Source organism: Amphichorda felina (genome assembly GCF_050947745.1).
Source record: "Amphichorda felina strain 45539 chromosome Unknown scaffold_4, whole genome shotgun sequence".
Lineage (NCBI taxonomy): Eukaryota > Fungi > Ascomycota > Sordariomycetes > Hypocreales > Bionectriaceae > Amphichorda > Amphichorda felina.
This window is the reverse complement of record NW_028145046.1, coordinates 2,658,715-2,679,466: the sequence shown is the minus strand read 5'-3', so window position 1 is coordinate 2,679,466 and position 20,752 is coordinate 2,658,715. Positions and strand designations below refer to the sequence as shown.

General features: G+C 54.5%; 7 protein-coding genes across 7 annotated transcripts; 3 read left to right on the top strand and 4 right to left on the bottom strand.

Annotated features, from left to right (window-relative positions):
- Nucleotides 1-776: 776 nt before the first annotated feature.
- On the top strand, nt 777-3,544 carry ACO1O0_004617 (uncharacterized protein; the record flags this gene model as incomplete). The annotated part of the gene is made up of 2 exons (XM_083194056.1): nt 777-784; nt 994-3,544. 2 exons carry the CDS (start codon nt 777-779, stop codon nt 3,542-3,544), a joined length of 2,559 nt encoding a protein of 852 aa, XP_083051004.1.
- Nucleotides 3,545-6,008: 2,464 nt separating this feature from the next.
- Nucleotides 6,009-7,668, top strand: PRS1 (ribose phosphate diphosphokinase subunit PRS1; the record flags this gene model as incomplete). The annotated part of the gene is made up of 3 exons (XM_083194055.1): nt 6,009-6,119; nt 6,222-6,369; nt 6,428-7,668. 3 exons carry the CDS (start codon nt 6,009-6,011, stop codon nt 7,666-7,668), a joined length of 1,500 nt encoding a protein of 499 aa, XP_083051003.1.
- Nucleotides 7,669-8,272: 604 nt separating this feature from the next.
- Nucleotides 8,273-9,444, bottom strand: ACO1O0_004615 (SDR family oxidoreductase; the record flags this gene model as incomplete). Its single annotated transcript, XM_083194054.1, has 6 exons — nt 8,273-8,308; nt 8,367-8,475; nt 8,541-8,596; nt 8,665-8,801; nt 8,887-9,059; nt 9,140-9,444. 6 exons carry the CDS (start codon nt 9,442-9,444, stop codon nt 8,273-8,275), a joined length of 816 nt encoding a protein of 271 aa, XP_083051002.1.
- A 742-nt stretch (nt 9,445-10,186) lies between these two features.
- On the bottom strand, nt 10,187-11,988 carry ACO1O0_004614 (uncharacterized protein; the record flags this gene model as incomplete). Its single annotated transcript, XM_083194053.1, has 2 exons — nt 10,187-11,678; nt 11,879-11,988. 2 exons carry the CDS (start codon nt 11,986-11,988, stop codon nt 10,187-10,189), a joined length of 1,602 nt encoding a protein of 533 aa, XP_083051001.1.
- Nucleotides 11,989-12,942: 954 nt separating this feature from the next.
- Nucleotides 12,943-15,926, top strand: ACO1O0_004613 (uncharacterized protein; the record flags this gene model as incomplete). The annotated part of the gene is made up of 4 exons (XM_083194052.1): nt 12,943-13,092; nt 13,122-14,528; nt 14,774-15,015; nt 15,071-15,926. 4 exons carry the CDS (start codon nt 12,943-12,945, stop codon nt 15,924-15,926), a joined length of 2,655 nt encoding a protein of 884 aa, XP_083051000.1.
- A 242-nt stretch (nt 15,927-16,168) lies between these two features.
- ACO1O0_004612 (uncharacterized protein) lies at nt 16,169-16,737 on the bottom strand (the record flags this gene model as incomplete). The annotated part of the gene is made up of 3 exons (XM_083194051.1): nt 16,169-16,216; nt 16,269-16,667; nt 16,732-16,737. 3 exons carry the CDS (start codon nt 16,735-16,737, stop codon nt 16,169-16,171), a joined length of 453 nt encoding a protein of 150 aa, XP_083050999.1.
- A 1,320-nt stretch (nt 16,738-18,057) lies between these two features.
- ACO1O0_004611 (uncharacterized protein) lies at nt 18,058-19,404 on the bottom strand (the record flags this gene model as incomplete). The annotated part of the gene is made up of 1 exon (XM_083194050.1): nt 18,058-19,404. One exon carries the CDS (start codon nt 19,402-19,404, stop codon nt 18,058-18,060), a length of 1,347 nt encoding a protein of 448 aa, XP_083050998.1.
- Nucleotides 19,405-20,752: the final 1,348 nt, after the last annotated feature.

Genomic DNA, 20,752 nt, shown 5'->3' with positions numbered 1-20,752 from the left:
AATCAGATAAAGTTCTTACCACAAATCGCATTCTCCCTTCTCATCCAACCCAGGTTCTGTCAGCGTCAACAAACAACAACACTAGCACCTTGCTCAGTGGTCTTTCAAATTTGTACTTCAGTCAGCTCCCTCGCTACCATTCTTGGCCCTCAGACTTGATAGGCACATCGTGACAGCGCATCGGATCCTTAAACCCGCCCAAGAATAGCTTCCGGAAGCTTTCAAACGATCCCTCGGGGGTTGTATCACAACTGGAGTGGTCACCTGTCAAGATCGTGCTGCGCATACTGGCGTGGCGAGGCGTGGCAGCCAGGGTGAGTGAATACACGCATACTACTGGAGACACTCTTGGACAACCGACAGCGAACGGACCATGGATCCTTCATTTTCTTACCCTCCTGGAGGCACGGAGCATGGACTGGAGCAAAATCTCCGCAACTTAGTCCTCGCGGGTACCGGTCCGGAAAACACCCAATCCTCGGCCGGTGCTCCTCATGATGCAGCTCGAGACCCGTCAAATATGCCCCGACCCCAGGATAATATCGGCCTAGTTCAAAATACGGAATCTGCAAATGCTACAGGGATCAATACCCAGCCGCCCAAGGGTAGCAAAAAGCGCCCAAATCAAGCCCAGCGTCGGCAAATGGGCTCACAATTCTCGATCCCCGTCGACCCTCGCTTCCAACCATCACAGGACACATCAGCCACTCATGTCGGGCGCGGTCAGCAATGGCGGTCTTCTCCCCACGAAAGACGCACGTCTGCCATATCCCACCATGCTCCAGTTCTGGGTAGAGGCATGGGAAGGGGGGCTTCTCATGACCAATCGGCTAGATCTAGAGGCCATCAACCGCCTCTAAGCATGAATCGAACTGTACCTCACTCGCAACGCCAACAGCGTGAACCTGTCTTCTTCCCTCCAGACCCATCATCATCCTCTGGGTGGCGACAAGGTCCTGCGTATAGCCAATCTCCTCGCCGGCTTCAATTCAGACCAGAAGAGGTTGCGAACCAGGCCGAGCTCCTAGATCGACTTTGTTACCAAGTTGTTTCTGGCTCTGAAATCCAGCGATCTGAAATTGCCGAGAAGGAGGATTTCCGCGTGCGCATTGAGCAACTCATTCGCAGAGTTATCACAGACCATGAGCAGGAACAAGCCCAGCGCTGGGACTTCCCATCACCGTCAGTGGAGCTCAAGTGCTTTGGAAGTCTCTCGTCTGGCTTCGCTACCAAAGCTTCGGACATGGATCTCGCTCTCCTCTCTCCGCTGTCGAGAGTGCAACCAGACGATAACGGCTCGCCCATTCCAAGACTTATTGAGAAAGCGTTGCTGGAGGCGGGGATCGGTGCACGTTTATTGACACGCACCAGAGTGCCCATCATCAAGTTGTGTGAGCGCCCTCCTGAAGCTCTGTATCGAGATCTCCTGGCACAACGCGAGAAATGGGAGACGGGATTGGACAACGAAAACCAAGACGACAATGAGGACCATGGACAAGACCACGACGAGCCTGAAAATGGTGCGAATAATGAAGACAGCCGCCATGATGAAGCAACACAAGCAGACAGCGAAGACACGAAATTTGAGGTTCCCTCCCCTGACGGGGGAGAACCTCAGAGGTTCTACCTCAGACAAACCGGAAGCTCCCTTGAAAATTATTTCGGCACCGCTAAGAAGGTGTTGCGCAAGGCCGGCGGCCGCGATGTCAGAACACCGACCATTAACACCTTCACTGACCTAGAATGGGACATTTTGAACCGTGTATGCCGAGCGTTTGTGCGAGGGCTTTCGGACCCTGACCTTCGGCAACGACTCGAGGGATACCCATCTCTGTCATTTCACCCTGGGTATAACAACCCCGACCGCCATTCCCTAATGACCACGCTTACCCAGGTGGAAGGCGAGGATGCTCTGCAACGTTGGGCTCAATGGATGACGCGGGAGGGTATTGAGCCGGATCCTCACACTGAGGAAGCCATTCTGGCGTGGATGAGGGCCCAAAGAAAGACGACCTACGGCGTTGACCCTGTGGCCTACAACAGGGAACTCCAAATCCTATTCGACCGGATGAAGCGGCTGCCATCATTCCAAGTGGCATTGTTGGAGCAGGGCCACGAGGAATCACCCACGCAGTACCACTCGCGTGCATGCAGCATTATGGAGGATGTGGGGAGCAGTCAACTCGGCGTTCCACGTGGGCTTGAGCAAGCCATTATTGGTCAATACATCTCTGGTATACATCCGAAAGAGATCAAGTCGGGCGTAATTCGTCACGTCGAATCCACATCCGAGCCTCTTTCCTTGGACGCTGTGGCTCGCAGACACAAGAGCTTACAGTTGGGGAGGGAGTTCTCGAGGGCACTTGACAAGAACTTATATGATGCACAACATGCGGAAGATGTCAGGGCCTATATCGAACTCCTCCAATCTCCACTTCGCAAGACAGAGAAGGGTCATCTGCGGTACGATTTCGTGGTGCCCATGTCAAAAACGACGTTGCCTTTGGTCACCAAGATCAAGGCCCTGAATGACCCTCATACGTTGGCCCCGAATCAGCCCAAGCCCAAATATAAGGATACACTCGAGTTCCCCAAGTCTAACGCCGGCGTCCAGTGCGACATCAACTTTTCAGCACATCTTGCGCTCCAGAACACCATCCTCTTACGTTGCTACTCACGCACAGACCCGAGAGTCCGCCCCATGGTCTTGTTCATCAAACACTGGGCCAAGGTGCGAGGCATCAATTCGGGATATCGCGGGACATTGAGCAGCTACGGATACGTCATGATGGTGCTTCACTATCTCGTCAATGTCGCACAGCCCTTTGTCTGTCCGAATCTCCAACATTTGGCGCCGCCTCCACCTCCGCACCTCTCCCCCGCGGAAGTTGAGAGCATCTACCACTTCCGTGGCTACAATATTCAGTTCTGGCGGAACGAGGAGGAGATTATGCATCTTGCGTCAAGGAACCAGCTGAACCACAACACCGATTCTATCGGTCATCTTCTGAGGGGATTCTTTGAATACTTTGCCCAGAGTGGCTTCATGAGCAACGGTAACGGCAAGGGCTTCGACTGGGGAAGAGATGTCTTGAGTCTTCGTACACAAGGAGGTTTGCTTTCCAAGCAGGCAAAGGGCTGGACAGGTGCGAAGACGGTGTACGAGGTCCAAAGGGACAGTCCAACTCCGGGAGCCAAGGCGACGCCAACATCTGGCAACAACTCGGACGTATCGACAGTTGTAGCCCCTGTAAAACCTCAAGGCAAAAGTGAGGATATCAAGGAGGTGCGCTTGCGGTATCTCTTTGCCATCGAGGACCCATTCGAGACGGACCACAACGTTGCGAGGACGGTGACCCATAACGGCATTGTATCGATTCGGGATGAGTTCCGCCGAGCTTGGCGCATCATCAAGGCGGCTGGGAATGGCGATGTGGGTGAAGATCTACTACAGGAGGTCATTGAGGAAAGGAAGGCGGATCAAACCTCGTTTGCAGACCTATTACATGAGATTCATGGTCCTGTTATTTTTGACGACGAATGAAGGGTAAATGAATTTCAAAGGGTTGGGCACACGCAAACCAGCAGAGGCTCCGCATAAGCAGTGTACAATACTAGCATGAATGTACTCTCTGTCGAAATACTTCGTATACTAGTATATCAGGTGCCTTTTCAGTAACCATGCTTTCATTCGTCCGAGAGGAGGCTAAACATATTCCCCCTATTAGAAGGGGTCTGTGTTGCCGCTCTTTTGGATGTCGCGTCACTCGGGTCGCGGTCTTTTTTCCTCTTTCTTGTGACATCGGACGGTTTCACCGACAGAGTTGTTGTCTCCTGGTCAGTGGTCACAAACTGTCCGAGTATCTCTCGAACCTGATCCTGGCGCATTTTCTCCAGGAGCTCCCTAGTCCGAGGGATGTCAGGGGAATCCGTCAAGTGGGAAAACTCAGCCAGCATTTTTCCAAGACGCAGAGCCTCTTGTGGCATTCCTTTCCCGGCAGTAGCCGGACAAAGAGACAGCACCTGCCGAAGAATTCTTAAAGAATAGTACGACGCCTGAAGCTGAGCTGTGAGGTGGATGAGATCCCATGAGACTTTGTTGTTTGAGGTCCCTCCTGGTGTTGATACCGTTGGTTCAATCATGTGTAAAGCATGAGACCTCTTCTCTTTCTGCTGACACTCGTAAATATCTAGAGCCAAACACAGCATCAAACAGGAAGACACCGAGATGCCATCCGTGAGTGTCTTCATTCGCGTTACGTTAGTCATCAGGTCCTCAATAGCCGTCCGGGCAGAATCTTTATCCAGAAGGCCAACGGATCTACCCTTTTGCTGGTATGTTTGAACACGCCTGTACTCTTGGACGGATGAGGTCCGTCCCGGCACAGTCCACCTGAAAATGGTGTATGCGAGCTGTCGGATCGGAGTACTCGGCTCCCAGGCGCTACCTCGCATAGGACTTTCGATGAGCACTGGTAGGAATATTCTTGCATCCTGACCATCCAATTCCTTGTTTCCCAGCTGAAGTATCAACTCTGATAGCCGTGGATCTAAGCGCTCCAAAGAAATCACTTTCCCATCCGCTACGGCTGGTACAGGGCTCGTCTCGTGGTGAATATATTGCTGGCAGAATTCTCCAAAATCCTTCTCATCTGCGACTGTTTCATTGCAGTTGCGAACAATTTGAGAAACTGTCGCGTTGTATGAGCGATAAAGCTCGTAGCCGAATCGTCGGGCCTCTTCAGGGGCCAATCCAAGTCTTTGGCAAATGGCCCGTGGGTCGTAGAGAAGACACTCCCAACTCGACTTTCCATCGACAACGTGTATATCGCGAAAGAAGACTACCTGGCCACCGACCAGGTCGTGTACGAGTAGGTCGGAGTCGGAAGTGAGGACAATGCCTCCATGGGTTGCGAGGTGTTTGGCGCAGAACGCATCGGCTTCGCCAGGGACCTGGCGAACAAGATTCTGATACTGGAGACTTTCATTGAGAGCCTCAATGACAGCCGGTACTAGGAAGCTCGGCGGCAAAAGTTGTCTGGGCTCTGGTTGATGCGAGGAGAAAAGGTCCATATCACCCTCATTTCTTTGAAACAGGTGGCGCTCCGGGCAGCCATTAGGGCATGATGAATAGAACTGATTGAGTTGGCTGGTGTTCTTGACCATTCTCTCCATGCGAACAGGTAATTTTTCGACCGGGAGGTACCCATCAAAGAATATGACTTTGCTGCCCCCCTTGGTAAGCCTTTGCAGCCATGCCCGTATGACGGAGACTCACATGTCTACGAGAGCCGAAAGCTTATCGAGCCAAGATAAAGTAGTACGACCGATAAGATCATACGATGGCTGTCCTATTCCATTGCGTCTACATATGTATAAAACATGATATGCAAGAGCTGGACCGTCAATGACAACATCCTGGCCCTTTAAACTCCCTCGGGCCGCAAAGGGCTCCAGGGTAGAGATGAGGTGGGGGATGCCCATTGGCGAATGCGGAGGCTGATGGTGATTGAGGGGTCTGAATGATTTAAAGGAAGGCCTGCATAGTGCCAGCAGTGCCAATGGCGGGTATCTGCAGTCAAGCTCCGGTTAGAATCCCGGGAAGCGGCGCGTGCTGTAGAACAACTTGAAGAGTCGGGTGTTCCAGGTACGTTCCGACTGCCAGCCACTGGATATCGTGCCATTGATGAAGCCGAGCCGCAGAAGTCGGGTCAAATTTTTAGAGAACCCCACCAAGACCCATGTGAATACAGTGCAACGAACTGTGTCTCTGGCCCAACTTTGCGCGATAAGTGGCACATGACAGTGCCAATTTTACATGTCCACACTATGGCAGCCACAGCGGAAAGAGGCTGACGAAAAAATAAAGGTCCCTCCGGCTTCATGTCTCCAACTTCGACCTGCAATCCCCTACACTCTCCTCCCAGCCACCCTCTCCCTTGCACCGGGATTTGCGCCCCTGACCACCCCGATTCATCTCTGCGTGGGCTACGGCCGGTCACGTCGCCATGCGAAATACGCTCATCTTCGCCGGCAATTCGTGCCCGGCTCTCACGGGCCAGATCTGTGAGAACCTGGGCATGCAGCCCGCCGACGCTGAGCTGACCCAATTCTCTAATGTGAGCTCCCTGCAGCTCTGTCCTCCCGAGGAGGCGCATCTGTTGTTGCTGCCTCGGGGGGCCTCCCTCGCCATCAATCAAGCCGACTAACTGGCTCCCAAGGGAGAGACTAGTGTCAGGATCTTGACCAGCGTCCGCGAGAAAGATGTCTTTGTCGTCCAGTCTGGGAGCCCCAGGATCAATGACTCCATCATGGAGCTGCTCATCATGATAAGTGCATGTAAGGGCGGCTCCGCCAACAAAGTCACTGGTTAGTCTTCTTGCTCTTGCCTGCCTGGTGTGTGCGACCGCTGACTCGGCTCTTCTAGCTGTGCTCCCGTACTTCCCCTACAGCCGTCAGTCCAAGAAGAAGGCCCATCGTGGTGCCATTACTGCTCGGATGCTGGCGAACTTGCTCGGTGTTGCTGGCGTTAAGCACGTCATCACAGTCGATCTCCACGCCTCTCAGATGCAGGGTTTCTTCAAGTGCCCCGTTGACAATCTCCACGCCGAACCCATCATCGCCAAGTGGATTCGCCGGAACGTGCCAAACTGGCGTGATGCGGTCGTGGTGTCAAAGAACGCGGGTGGCACGAAGCGGGTGACCTCACTTGCCGATGCTCTTAAGCTCAACTTTGGTATGGTCACCACGGACAGGAAACGAGGAACTAGCCTCGCGGGCAGCATGATCCTGCATCACTTGGATGAGTATCATCCGGCGATGGAAACATCGGCTCATGGGAGCAACCCTCCCAAGCCCGACGGCCCACAGGAGGCGGAGGCAAACAATGAGGCGAGGACTCCAGTGAGGAGTTCCCATGTCATTGCGGACTCGCAAGGTTCTCCGACACGCATTAGCGGCAGTCTCCCCATCAGGAACGCAAACCGTTCATCGGTGGATGATGAGCGGGCGACGCCAACTGCCAGGTCACCCGAACTCAACATCGATGGCGGCATTGGGGACTCCGAGTTCGATGATCGCCGCGCTCGCGAGGTCACACATGGACGTTTGGTGCACGGTCACATTGTCGAGGAGGATTTCGACTCCGAGAGGCCGACGACTGCGAACAGTGTTCACGAAGATGATCCGATGGCCATGTCACACCATTCATCCATGTTTGTCCCTGAGCCTCAATCTCTGGGTGGCTCCGGCGATGCAGCAGCCAGCTCCGATGACGAGGACAACGCGTTTGAGAACCCCAAGGTGGAGCACACAATTACTCTTGTTGGCGACGTCAAGAACCGGACAGTGTTCATTGTCGACGACATGATTGACAAGCCCGGATCTTGGATTGCGGCGGCAGAAACGGTTGTCAAGAGAGGCCATGCGAAGAAGGTTTACTGCATTGCCACTCATGGTGTCTTTGGTGGTGACTGTCTAGAACAGCTGCAGGCATGCGAGTGCATCGACACTGTAGTGGTCACCAACAGCTTCCCCATCAGTGAGGAGCGTGCCAAGCACACCAACAAGCTAGTCATTCTTGACCTCTCGTTCATGCTTGCCGAAGCTATCCGCCGAAACCATTTTGGCGAGTCTCTGTCGCCGCTATTCCAACATTTTGGAGAATAGGCGATCACATATCGCCTGGTGCCGTTTCACAGATTTCATGTGCTATCACATAGGGGGGTTGTCTGACATTGCTATCAACATTTTTTTTTCACAGCGCGGCGTCTGGGAGGCGGTAGTATGGGAAGATGGTAAAAGTGCTACGATATTATCTGGGAGGATTAACTCATAGCAGGTGACGAATGACATGAACAGCATCGCTTTTTTGCGGGTTCGGCCCTACTGTGAGGTATGTTGTCTACTTGGACAATGAAAGTGTTGCAGAGGCCTTTGGCCCCCAGCGGTGCTGTCACTTGTGATGGCCAGGATCCGATTCAACCCAGAATGGATCCTGAACGGAACGTTGGTATATTGAAAATCATCGATCTTAGAAGGCCCCCGACTCGGATCTACTGGTCGCAGCCTTTGGCTGGTGGGTTGGGGGCAAGAGAATTTTTCGAACATTTATAACGTGAGAGCCCATGTTGGGCACATCCATAGCCCATTTCTTTATTCTATAACGCTGTCGAATCATGATAGCCATGAATATTGTACCATGTGGAACATGTAATCTTTTAGTCAGAATTGACATCTTAATTCGCCTCTATATACCATTCTAAATGTTCCTCTATGTGGTCTTGCGATGCAGGATGCCCGCGCCGGCCTAGTCATTTCGCGTTAGGAGCTTCTTAGTGATTATTTTGGAGTCAGGGGAGGCTAACCTGGTGGCTCGGGAAGATGAGTGTATCGGCAACGACGACGTTCTCGGGCCGTGTCGCGGTGAAGACGATGACCTCGGCAATGTCGTCGGGGGTAAGGGGTTCGCATCCACTGAGAGCATGATATTGTGAGTAGATAGTCCTAGGCTACATCCACTAGAGACTGATTGCACTTACGCATAGACGGCGTCAGCCTGGGCCTTGTCGCCATAGAAGCGGACCACGGAGAAGTTCTATGAAAGGTTTCGAGTTAGGACTGGGTTGGAGATACTGCACTTCGGCGAAAGGGGGGGGAACTTACTGTCTCGACCTGTCCGGGGTCGACGCCCATGACCCTGATGCGGGTGGCGATGAGCTCCTTGCGCAAGCTCTCAGTGAAGCTGCGGACGGCGGCCTTGGTGGCGCAATAGATTCCACCGCCGGGGTACGGCTCGCGACCTACGCAAATGGTTATCACGACCGCACTTTTCTAGGACGGCGAATATTCTCCAGAGGTGGAGAAGGGTTGAGGGGGTTAACAAACCGGCAATGGAACCAATGTTGATAATGTCGCCGGCGCCGCCATCCGGGCGCTTCTTATAGATGGGCAGGATGGCCTGGGTCATATTGATGAGGCCCGTGACGTTGGTCTGGAACATGATGTTCATGTCCTCCTCAGCGATCTCAGGGGCCCTGGCGACGCCCTTGACAAGGCCACTGCACTAGACTGTCAGTCCCGGGTCCGTTGCATTGCGCCGATACACAGACCCCCGCAGGAAGGAGCTAGGAAGACTCACGCATTGTTGACGAGGACGTTGATGTCGCGCCACTCCTCGGGCAGGCTGGGGACGAAGCCCCTCACGGCGGCGGGGTCGCTGACGTCGAGCTTGACGGGGAGAACCTTGACGCCGTCGCCGACTTCGGCCTTGATCTCCTCGGCCAGCTCGCGGAGGACGTCGTCGCGGCGGGCCGTGAGGATCAGGCGCAGGTCCTTGGGGCTGGTGCGGGCAAACTCGAGGGCGGTGGAGCGGCCGATGCCGGAGGAGGCGCCGGTGATGACAATGGTCTTGCCAGCGAGGCGCTTGGAGGCGGCGGTGGCCATGGTTCTTATTCTTGTTTTGGAGACGGCGGCGGCTGCGGCTTGGTGTTGCTGTTGCTGGAAGATAGAGGCGAGGGGGGACGAGTGCGTGGATGACCGGAGGGGTTTTTGACGGAGGAAGGATGGGAGGGTCCGAGCGAGGAGGCGCATATATGCGACTGGGGAGGGAGGGGAGCGGAGATTTGGTGCAGATATTAGATAACTACATGTAGATACCAGGTCATGTATGTAGATACGAATGGAGTTGACTCAGTCGAGTGGGAGCGCGTTGTAGAGGTGCGTGGAGGCGGAGGAGGGGCAGCTGTGGGGTGGAGTTTGATGTCACGGTCGGCGCCGGAAAGCGACGACGTGCCACGCAATTGGCAATTTGGTGCGGGGAGGGTGAAATTCATGGATATCTGCGAGATACGAGCATCTCGTTGGCCGCATCACAAGCATAAATAAGGCGTCAGCGCACCAGCGCCTGAGGTGATCTATGGCGCGGGTTAGAAAGCTCCGTCGGCGACAAGCACGGCGCCGGTCACGGATAGTACCCGATGAAACGTACATACATACATAACTAGCCTGTAGGAGTCGGTCTTCGCCGGGCCCCCACGGCCCCCCCCAGGAATCTGCCCAACTAGGTACAGTTACGTTGATATCTATTTGCACCGATGCTATGTACTAAAATCTATCGTGCTCGGTGGAGGTCAACTATCGCCAATGCCATGAATGGGTGAGCCTACTCAAGCTGTAACAGGAGCCATCAGTACCGCAGAATCCTGTCCTTGGCCTCGCCAAATGGCATGTTCGGATCTGTAGAGCCCATCAGCAGCTTCATGTGAGCCGTGCGTTTATCAAACTGTGCTACGATGAGAATCTCCTTGACACGATTCCCCTCAGCAACGGGCGCTGACGTTTCCCACGTCTCCTGTCCGCGCAGCTCTAAGTCGTGCGCTGCCCAAGCCTCCCAGGGTACTGCAAGCACCGCCTGTAGGTCCGCAGCGTTCTGAGCTTCGTTTAGCTGATGTAGATGGGATAGGGTAGGTCCCTCCATCATCTCGTCCAATCCATGTCCCTCGCGCCCTTCTTCGACGCTGATGATCAGCCTGGCTGCGGCTGCGGCTGCCATGCTGCCCCACATCCCCTCTTGAGAGTTAAGCTGCTGTAGTAGGGCAGCCGCTCGGCGACGTATGACGGCGTGCCGGCATCGGTGCGCCGTGAAGAAGAGCGGGACGACAAGGCCTAGCTCCAGACTCAACCAGGGCTTGGTATTCCCGCAACGCCTCTGTGCCAGTGCCTGAGCCAGTGTGACGATGCGCACATAGTGGGCGAGGCACGAATCCCACCGCGTCTCGAGTCCGAACATGGTCGCCTTAATGACCAGTCGGAGGAATGTGTGGTAGAGCCGCACCGACAGCCCAGGGGTCTGGCGGGTAGATTCGGGGCAAAGTCGGGATTCAAAGCCGGACATGCTTGATTCCCAATCGCGGATATCCTGGAGAAGACGGCACAGCTTTGTGGAATAAGGTTGCTCGCCTTGGTCCTCTCGAGAGAAGCCCTCGTCGACAAGCATGGACCGTCTGAGCAGGAGGAACAGACTAGACGTTGCCTGCTCGTAGCTCTGCAGCGGATGACTCGGTCCTCTAGCGGTGTGGTCCGATTCTTGCAGTTTGATGGCATCGGCAAAAGGGTATGGGGACTGGGAATCGCTAAAAGTCATAGCCTGCATGTCCATCCTGGCCAACATGTTGGTCAGCGTGGCTACGTCTGAGCTTCTGTCGCAGTCCAACTGTCGCGCTGCACGCAGGCCGGCGAGGACGTGCACCTGCGACTCGGCCAGTCTGCCCAGTAAGTTGGAGGACGCCATGAGGGCGAGCGCCAGCGCCATGAGCTTGGGCTCGGTATCCAGATCCCTCCCCAGGGCCAGGGCCTTCCCATGATGGGCCTCTGCGCGGCGGGTGAGCGCATCCACGTTGTAAGAGCCATCTGATTGTTCGGCCGCGAGCTCTATACGCCGGTGGAGGGCCCCGATGGCGGCAGTGGCATGCCAGATGGCGGGTTCATTGTGGGCTAGCTGGAGCAGGCTCCCATTCCAGAAACTAGAAGGGAGAAATGAGGTGGTGGCCGGGGCTGTGTGATGTCGAAACACGTCGAACAAATCGCTGTCTGGACGGAACGGGGATGGTGACCGTGATAATGCCTTTGAGGCGGAAGCGATAGTTGACAGGTTCCGCACGGCAGCGACGAGGTGTCGTCTGGGAATGAAGTTGTGGTCGGGAAGATATCCGTCACATATTCGGCTAGAAGTCTGGCACTTGAGGCATTGTGGTTTGGTCTCGTCGCACTTCACGCGTCGAATTCTGGATGGCGGGGAAGCTTGATGGTCAACGAGGATCCCAAGTGGCACGTCGGCAGCCAACTGTTGGTTCAGGTTGCAGGTACGAGTAATACATACCTGCAGGTGATGCAGCCCGTCCTCGACCTCCTGCGCGCGGACAGTGTGCTGCTATTACTGGCGCTGGCGGACGGATCACGAGCAACTGGAGAGAGCGAGTGGGAGGCCATAGGAGGGTTTGATGGTCCGTCCAGCAAGCCAAAGTGGGGGTTCGGGGGAACAGGAGCCCCGAAGGGAAGGAAGCTCTTTTTAACTTCCAACTTTGCTCACAAGGGTCCAGGGGTCCAAGGTCCCATGGGGGCTTGGGAGTTGGAGGCTTAGAGGCTTATTAGAGGCTTAGAGCTGCCCGAGTGCTATTTCACTATGCGGATCTCGATGAGCCGAACCCGACAATAGTATCGACCTGAACTGGCACTAGACCCGGGGCCTCGAATCACCTCGCACTCGCACTCGTTCTCATGACTGCGCGCAGAATTCGAATCATCTGGCGGTGCTGGTACCGGGAAGGTGCTACCACCTACTTACCTATGTACTAATAAATTTTGGTGCAAATGCAGGAAATGCCGACATGCGCGGCCAAGCAGCTAGGTAGGTAGGTACCTTATTACCAATTTGCCTTGGCAAGGTACGTATTATTCGTACGACGAGTATCCGTACGTCCATGATCCATCGGCCGCCACCCCACCACCCAGACAGACTCCAGTTGCCCCTTGGCGCATCGCTTCTCAAGATCCCGAGGCATCGATACCGTCACTGGAGGCTGATCACTGGGCTGTCTGCCTGCCACCACCATCAAAGACCCGATCCCGTGTCTTTTGCATATCATGTCTTTATAATGCCCAGGTGCTTTTTCGCGGCCTTTCCTCTTGCGTTATATTTTATCTCGCCCTGATGTCGAGATAATCTGATCCGCCGCCATAGACTTCTCTGAATCGTTCGTTTTTTTTTTCACCTTTGCTTTTTGCTCCAGGGCCTCACGATTACAACCCATCGTCGACCCAACCCCTAGGCCGGTTCATTGAAGTCAGCCAAGCAACGGGCTGTTAGGAATAAGTACCAAAGAGGCCTTTCCAAGTGATCGAGGGTTGCAACAGCAGCAGCAGCAGCAGCCTACTTCGTAGGGTATGGAGGACTCGCACCGGAGCGAATCCCAGTCAAGGGTCGCCGTCGTAGGGACGGGGCTGGCAGGCCTAACTACTGCCTACCTCCTTCAGAACGACATCCAGAACCGATACAGTGTCACTCTTTTTGAGCAGGTGAGCGCCCCGGACCATGTACGTGATCTTTGCTGACTCTTGCTCAGGCAGACTCTCTCTCCTTTGACGCAGCCTCCGTGGCGGTCAAAAATGGAAAGACTGGTGATGTGGAGCGTGTCGACCTCCCCATGCGCGCGAGCGCCGGCGGCTACTACGCCAACCTGATGCAGATGTACAGTCACCTGGGGATCCCTCTGCATCCAGTTCGGTTCCTGTTTGTCTTTGCCGAAGCGCTGTCGAGATCCCAACGGTCTCCAGCGTCAACGGCCAACGGCGCTGCCGCTAGCAAACCTAACCCGCGCCCCAAACTCGACGCGGAGTCGGACAGCACCGACGGCGCCCTGAGGAAGTACTTCATCCATGCGTCGAATCTGCATCAGACGCCACCGCCATGGCCTGGCAATCGAGGTGTCATTCCCCATATTGTCGAGGTCATGTACCTTCTTGTGTGCCACTTCTGGTTCTCCGTCGCGTGCTTCGCAATCCTCCCCATCACAACGTCAGCAAGGGGCTCGGGCAGCGAGGGGGGCGAGACGTTTGCCGCGTACGTTGAGAGGATATGGCTGCCACGCCGCTACGTGTCGCAGTATCTGCTTCCCCTGATGAGCAGCGTGTGCACATGCACGCACGATGAGCTCCTCGCGTTCCCCGCAAGCGACATTATCAACTATAAGAAGCTGTCGCACGGCCAGCAGCATTATGCTGTGTGCGGAGGGGTTAACCAGGTCCAGGCGAGATTGAGTGAGCGTATGGACCATGTACGATTGGGAGTGCGGGTCTTGGAAGTGAGACCGGGTGCAGACCACGGAGGCGTATTCATTCGCTGGCAGTCGACCAGGGATGACTCTGGTCGGGTCTCGGAGGAGGTTTTTGATCGCGTGGTGCTTGCCGTCTCACCTGATGTCGCGGGCAAGATCTTCAAGCCCATGGAGGCGGTCGCACGCAGCATTCCTACGGTCCAGGTGGAGAGTTCCGTCCTTGCACCGCCCGCGGCCAAGGACGAGTCAAAGGCCTTTTCGGTCATCGAGGAGACGGACCATGCGTCGTCAGGGTGCATGCACCACAGCAGAGACGGCTCACAGGCCCAGACCATCACCTTCAAGACAAGCTTTTCCAGCAAGGGCTCTAGAACCGAAGCCCTGCATGCTATGCCCGGCGGCGTCGTTGTCAGTACCTGTCCTCTCGACCCGCATACGTCTCCGAAGATGATGCTCCAGCACGCCAAGTTCACAAGGACGCTGCGCACTCCCAGGAGTAGGGCGGCGGTGGAGAGGATCATGGGTAGGGCAAAATTTTATGAAAAGACGGTAACAGGTGATGGCGAGTGGGTGAACGGGGATGATAACGTTTGGCTTGCGGGAGCCTGGTGCTGGGACGGCATGGTGCTGTTGGAGGGATGCATTGTGTCGGCGATGCAGGTGGCCGACGACTTTGGTGTTCGCGTCCCATGGAGGGTGAGTATATAAAATACTTGTAGTAGTCTAGCGCCGATTAGCGATGGAATTTCCAAATATATTAATGTTTGTATGTAGATGAAGGGCTCGAAAGTCAAATCTCTGGTGCTGGGGGATCGCTGAGTTGATGTCCATGTTCACAGCACAAGCTAGGGCCTAATCGATGGAGCCCACCAGACTGAAGGTACGTACCACTGGGCATTGGACCAAACCTCAACATCCTCTGGCCTTTTTCTCTCCCCCAGCGTCAACTCACTCTCTCGCGAGAGACTGACGCGGATCGAAACTTTTCGCCGGCCGTCGTCATGGAATCTTCATATGGACGGGACATTACCCTAGCATTCTTTGGGGGGTTTGTGGCCGCCATCCTCATCCTCGTAATTGGCGGTATTACGGCTCTGCGGAAAAGCGACGTCTACGGTCTGGGCCATTGGAAGCTCAACGCCAAGATGCCGTTCACTACCATGTGGATGAACCTGGGCTACTGGTATGCATCTATCAGCAATGATCTTTCTCGGAATATTGACTCGGTGCCATCTCAGGACAAACCCGCAAGGCGAGCCGGTGCAGGTGTTTGAGGAGGCATGCTCTAACCTCCTGAAGGAGCTTCTCAGCCTAGCCGGGCTTTTGGGAACGAATAATGCAGCCGGAAAAGAGCCTTCAAAGTCGCTTTCCATCCTTGATGTGGGATTCGGCTGTGGCGACCAGACCTGGGAACTCGTGCGTCTCACTCGCCCACTGGGGTGGAGCGACTTCCGCTACGTCGGCCTCACCATGAACCAGTACCAGGTCGATTCGGCATCGCGCCGGATCTATCGAGAGGTTGCCTCGTCGGATCAGGTATCTGTCGACTCGTTCAAGCTCCTGTGCGCCAACGCCGCCATTCCCGACGCATGGAAACCCCCCGTGCGCCAGGCTGTGGAGTCGCTGGCCGAGGGGAAATTCACGGACCGGTGGTTCCTGGCCCTGGACTGCCTGTACCACTTCTCCCCCTCGCGGAAGCCGATCCTCGAGTATGCGGCAAGGAAGCTCGGCGCCAACTTCATGGCCTTTGATCTGATCCTCAACAAAACCGCGTCGCTGCGCGACACCCTGGCCGTGAGGGCGGTGGGCGTCATGATGGGGTGCCCCGTGCGGACGTTCCTGACCGAGGAGGAGTACAGGACCCAGCTGGTAGACTGCGGGTTCGACGAGGAGACCATTGTGATTCGCGACATCACGGAGCATGTTTTCCCGGGGGTCGTCCGGTATTTGGATGACCAAGAGCGCGCACTGAGCCAGTACGGCATCTCGATGGGCGGTTTCAAGCTGGCTGGGAGGTTATTTGACTGGTTTGGGAGGTCAAAGGTTGTCAAGGCTTCCATTGTCGTTGCGCATGCCAAAGGTATCAATGAATGAAGAATATTGAATCAAGGAGGCAGTCTCCCCCCTAGCATCTACAGCAGCCTTAGATGACTGTAGCAGCTCTTTTCCTGCAATTACAGGCCGTTGGCCTATAAAAATGGTGGAATTCAGACCTGGATTCTTCGGAACTAGGTATACATGACTTCGTCATCATTGCTTCCTTCTGTGAGTCACTGGCCCATTGACTATTTCGGACTGCGATTTCACCCCCTACTATATCAGGATGCCATAGTCACCTAAGAGCCGTTGTTGTAGAAGACGATATCCCAGTGGTTACCCTCGTCCTGAGTGACACAAGTCAGCACTGCCCACTCTAGTCCTCGACGCCAAACTTACACAGTAAATGTTGCCAGACCCGGCCTCCCACTGAGGGTAGCCATCGCCGCGGTCCTCAATCTGGGTGAAGGTACCCGTGACGTAGCCGTTTAGGCCCGACGCCTTGGCCAGGTCGAGCTTGAAGCCGTTGGCGTGGGAGTACTCTCCGTCGCCATGGCCCGTCTCCGTGCCGCCGGTGATGGTGATGTCGCACCCGCACGCCTCCTTGAGGGTGATGACACCTTCGACCGTGGTCAGCTCAAGGCCCTCGTACGAGGTGCACGACCCGTTGGTGGGATCCACGCACCCGCCCGACGAGCTAACCGCAATGCCGGCGGCCTCGAGGCGTGCCTGGGCGTCGGCCTGGGAGAGTTTCTCCGCGGCGGCGATAGTAGCGAGGGCGGCGATAATGGCAAGGAACTATTTTTCCTGTCAGGGAGGATATTCGCTAGTCAATAGGTAGGAAATTAGATCCGGAACTAACCTTCATGATGGCGCTAGTAGGATGATGATGTCGATGGTTGGGATGACGGAACGGGGGTGATATTCCCATCCCAGCACCGTCTTTAAATAAGCGGGCACAGAAACTTCACAACATGTGTCCCCCAGGGCGTCTGCATTGGCGTTTGATATCCCAGATAAGCCGGGGCAATAATGGAGACGGATGTTGAAACCGAGATCGCCAACTATTGTCACTCAATGCTTAACTAGGCAGGTGGCGCGCCGATGATATACTTATATTGGAAATAAACTCGGAGATCTGCAAGAGACGCGGCAGTTTCAGATCTCTGGATGACTGGGTACACGGGGTCAACTTCCAAATTGCGATCAGGGGCTAAAAAGTCTTGTCCCCAAGCATTAAAGACACATCCTTGATTCCAAACGGCCATAGTAGCTCTTCACACGACCCGTGAGTCTATATTCCCCTCATCATATTGTCTCATGGCATTGATGAGAGATACAACAATGGAATACTTCGAAGCGCCACAGTGGCCAAACGAGGCTCCACGTGACGATCCTTCAACGTTGATCTTTCGAAATTTGTTCATGATAGCTTGCCAGCACCCGAAAATACTATATAAATGGAAGGGGACATACTAATACTGTATGTTAGACGTCTCTTGGGGTTGTCAGCAGCTTAAATTCCTTGTCCGTCATTACGAAGCGCATACTGGCTGCACGGTAGTAGTACTAAGCCCTAGTTCTGTTGAAGGTTCTCGGGAGCGTTGATCCTTCATTGATATATCTTTGTATATATCCAAGCCCCCTGTTATAATGTGTTTCTTATAGGCTGTAAGATCTTAATTTAGGCGGAGCCCTTCTCCAATTGGTAGATGCGTATATCTGTGTTGTGGCAGGGCAGTGATTAGAATTAGCCAGAAACTAGGTAGATTAGACTTGCTACATATAAGCATGAGAAAAGCAAGTCAGGCACTAATTAGTAGCTCTCTCAGTATCAGTTACGCTCCCATTTTCACGGGAGCAAACGTGCGCTTACATGATTTATAGATCTTTCCAGAATAAGAGAAAATAGGGTAGATTATAGAGATGATACCTAGATACCTCCTGGTGAGAGAGAGAGACCCAGGGCTCCAGGATTGCGAACAGGAACGAGTGGAATCCGTATATGTATCATCAGCGACTGGGAATTCGCTTTGTGCAGTCGGTCTCAAAATTACCTATTCCTCTCCCCAGTGCCAGCCGAACTCCCTTAGTTGACCCCTGAAAATTCTCACCGATGTCGTCCTTGCGCACATTTACCTCATCAGTGATGATTTCTCAGAGATTCCCGGAAACCCCAGTGGTCGCCCTAGTAATGTGGAACGTTTGTTCCGTGACTGAACGGAGTTGGGCGTGTCTTCCTCCTTATCGCAGGGTTGTTTCGCGTGAGGAACTCTCCGCCTCCGCGGTCCTCGGGCAATAGACCTAGATGACGCATGACCGATTCCGGAGTTTTTTCTTCGGGGAAAGACGCGTGTTTCTCACTGGGGTACTGGGGTTGGCCCCAGGGCTGCTGCTGGGGCTGCTGCTGGGGCTGCTCCTGCGAGTGCTCCTGTGGGTGCTGCTGAGCATGGTACTGAGGCTGCTGCTGGGGCTGCTCCTGTGGGTGCTGCTGAGCATGGTATTGAGGGTGTTGCTGCGGCTGCTCCTGTGGGTGCTGTTGAGAATGGTACTGAGGGTACTTGGGGTAATCCTCTGGGTAACCCTGTGGGTGGTGCTGGTAGTCCTGGGGATGCTCCTGGGGGTGCTCCTGGGGGTGCTTCTGGGGATGCTCCTGGGGATGCTCCTGGGGGTGCTCCTGAGAGTATGGCGGGCGGTTCTCCTCCAGTGCACCTTTACCTTCGTGTTCCACTTCAGGCCCCCCAGTTTCGGGGGAGAGCGAAGCTATCTTCTTCTCGTACTCATCGACAGGCATGATGTAAGGTTGCCCCTTGCTCTCATCCTTAGGCTTGATCAGGACAAAGTCCTGGGACGAGTCCTCCGGCTGACTCTGATCCTGGTCCCCTGGGTGCCCGTTGTTGTTCTCATCGCGCTCGGAAGGGGAGTGGTGGTACCCATGGTCATCTTCTTCCTCTGGGTATCCATTGTTACTCTCATCGCGCACTGAAGGGGGGTGGTGATATCCATCATCATCTTCGTAGGGATCCTCTTGATCTCGAGGCCAGTCCTGATTGGCATAATCAGGAGGCTGGTGGTAGTCGGTGTCTTCCTGGGGGTGATAGTCGCCGTTGGGTTCGTCCTGGTCCTCATCCCACTCGGGGTCATCATAGGGCTTCTCTTCATACTGGTCCCAGTCGTTGGAATCGGAATCTGAGTCGCCTCCGTCGTTGGTAACATAGGGCAAGTTGTGTTCGGGTGGGATATACTGATGGGTCTGCTCATCCCAATAGGGCTGCTTCTGAGCATCTGGCTGGGGCCTCTGGTAGCTCGGGGCCGGGAGGGAAACTTGCCTCTTGTGTCCCTTCTTCTTCTTCTTTTTGGGAAGTGGAGGGAGCTCTACGAGGACGGTTGCGGTAGCTGGGGGCCACCTGTTGAGCGGGAATGTGGCGGTTGGGGTGGCAGTAACATTGACAGCTGGGGCTCCATATGACCAGGACCATGCGGGCAGGGCCCTGGGCTGGAGGTTTCTGACGATGTCCAGGAAGTTTCCGACCATGTTTTCAGCTCGTAAGAAAGGTATTAGTAGGAAAATCTTCTACCTCTCTGGAAGACGGGTCGCGGAGGGTGAAAGGAGGGAAATACTCCAGTCTCGTTGGGGGAAGATATTGGAGACTAGTGCAGGCAGGCAAGAAGTTGATTAAGTACAGGTGTAAGCTCTGAGGTAAACCCCCATGGCTCCTAAGGGTAGAGGTGTATATATGATGCCACGGCATGCCGGATAACACGATGAGGAGCGCCCTGGCGCTTATCTGAAGGACTAATAGATTCCGTGCCGGATTTGAGCCAACCGCACCTAGGAACTAGGTAGGTGTAAGCTGGTGGCATGTTTCGGCGGCGGCACGCCAGATATCCTAAACCTTGACGCTCTGGTGGCCCAACCATATTGCCCGTCCACCTCATCAGATTTTTTTCCCTCAATAAAATATGCAATTTGTATCTAAGGTATTAATATTGTGAGAATATCGAGCGCGCACCCTCAAAAATGGAATGCGGGTGCTCCTGGGGCTTGAAGCTTTACTCACAAGGCTGGGTTTGTTTCTACTATCACGGTGTACCTCGTCAAGGAGTAGCACCTGCTTTCTTTGGAATCTTGTCGATCAGATCGGCTGGCGCCCGGTCTATACTGTTGCCCTGGCTGTCTACGTCGTTGTATGTGTTGGTCTTGCCCTCCAGCACAACCATGCTGCCTTGCTTATACTGTGGATAATACATTGTACTCTACGTAGAGTGCGGGCTGCTCAGGCACAGCCGACGTTGAAACTGGAGTTGCTAAAATCTGACGGCTCCTAACCACAATTGCACTAGGAGTCATTGCTGTGTCTGACATGGTTCCCCCACACCAGCGGGGCAAGTATTCGGGAGTCATGTTCATGGGGTTCATACTCCGTACTGCCTCTTCTCGATGCGATTGAGTGCTAATTCTTGACAGACCAAACACTGGACTGAGTATTGGGCCCATTATAGGCGTTGTTGATGCTACGCAAAAGGCAGGGTCCTCGCCATACTTGGAGCCGTCTGCCTGATACCATTTGTGTTGCCATTCCCCGGAATCAAGGGCTATAGGGGCAAACGGCTCAACCCAATAAAATATCAAGTTGCTGTGTCTGGCCATTTCTGATGGAAGGAGAAACCATGGTGTAGTTGGGTTTGGACTTTTGGAGTCGTGGAATTGATGGCCTTCAGGCCTTGGCTCGAGGGTCCACTCCTCCACATCTCAATGGCTGCCATAAGCTAGCTACTGCAGGTCCATTATTAGCCCACCCACTACACTTTAAGGTTAGGGTTAGATACTAATCTGTTTCAGGGGTCGGTAACCTGAGGCGTTAAAATTGCGGTCAGATGTA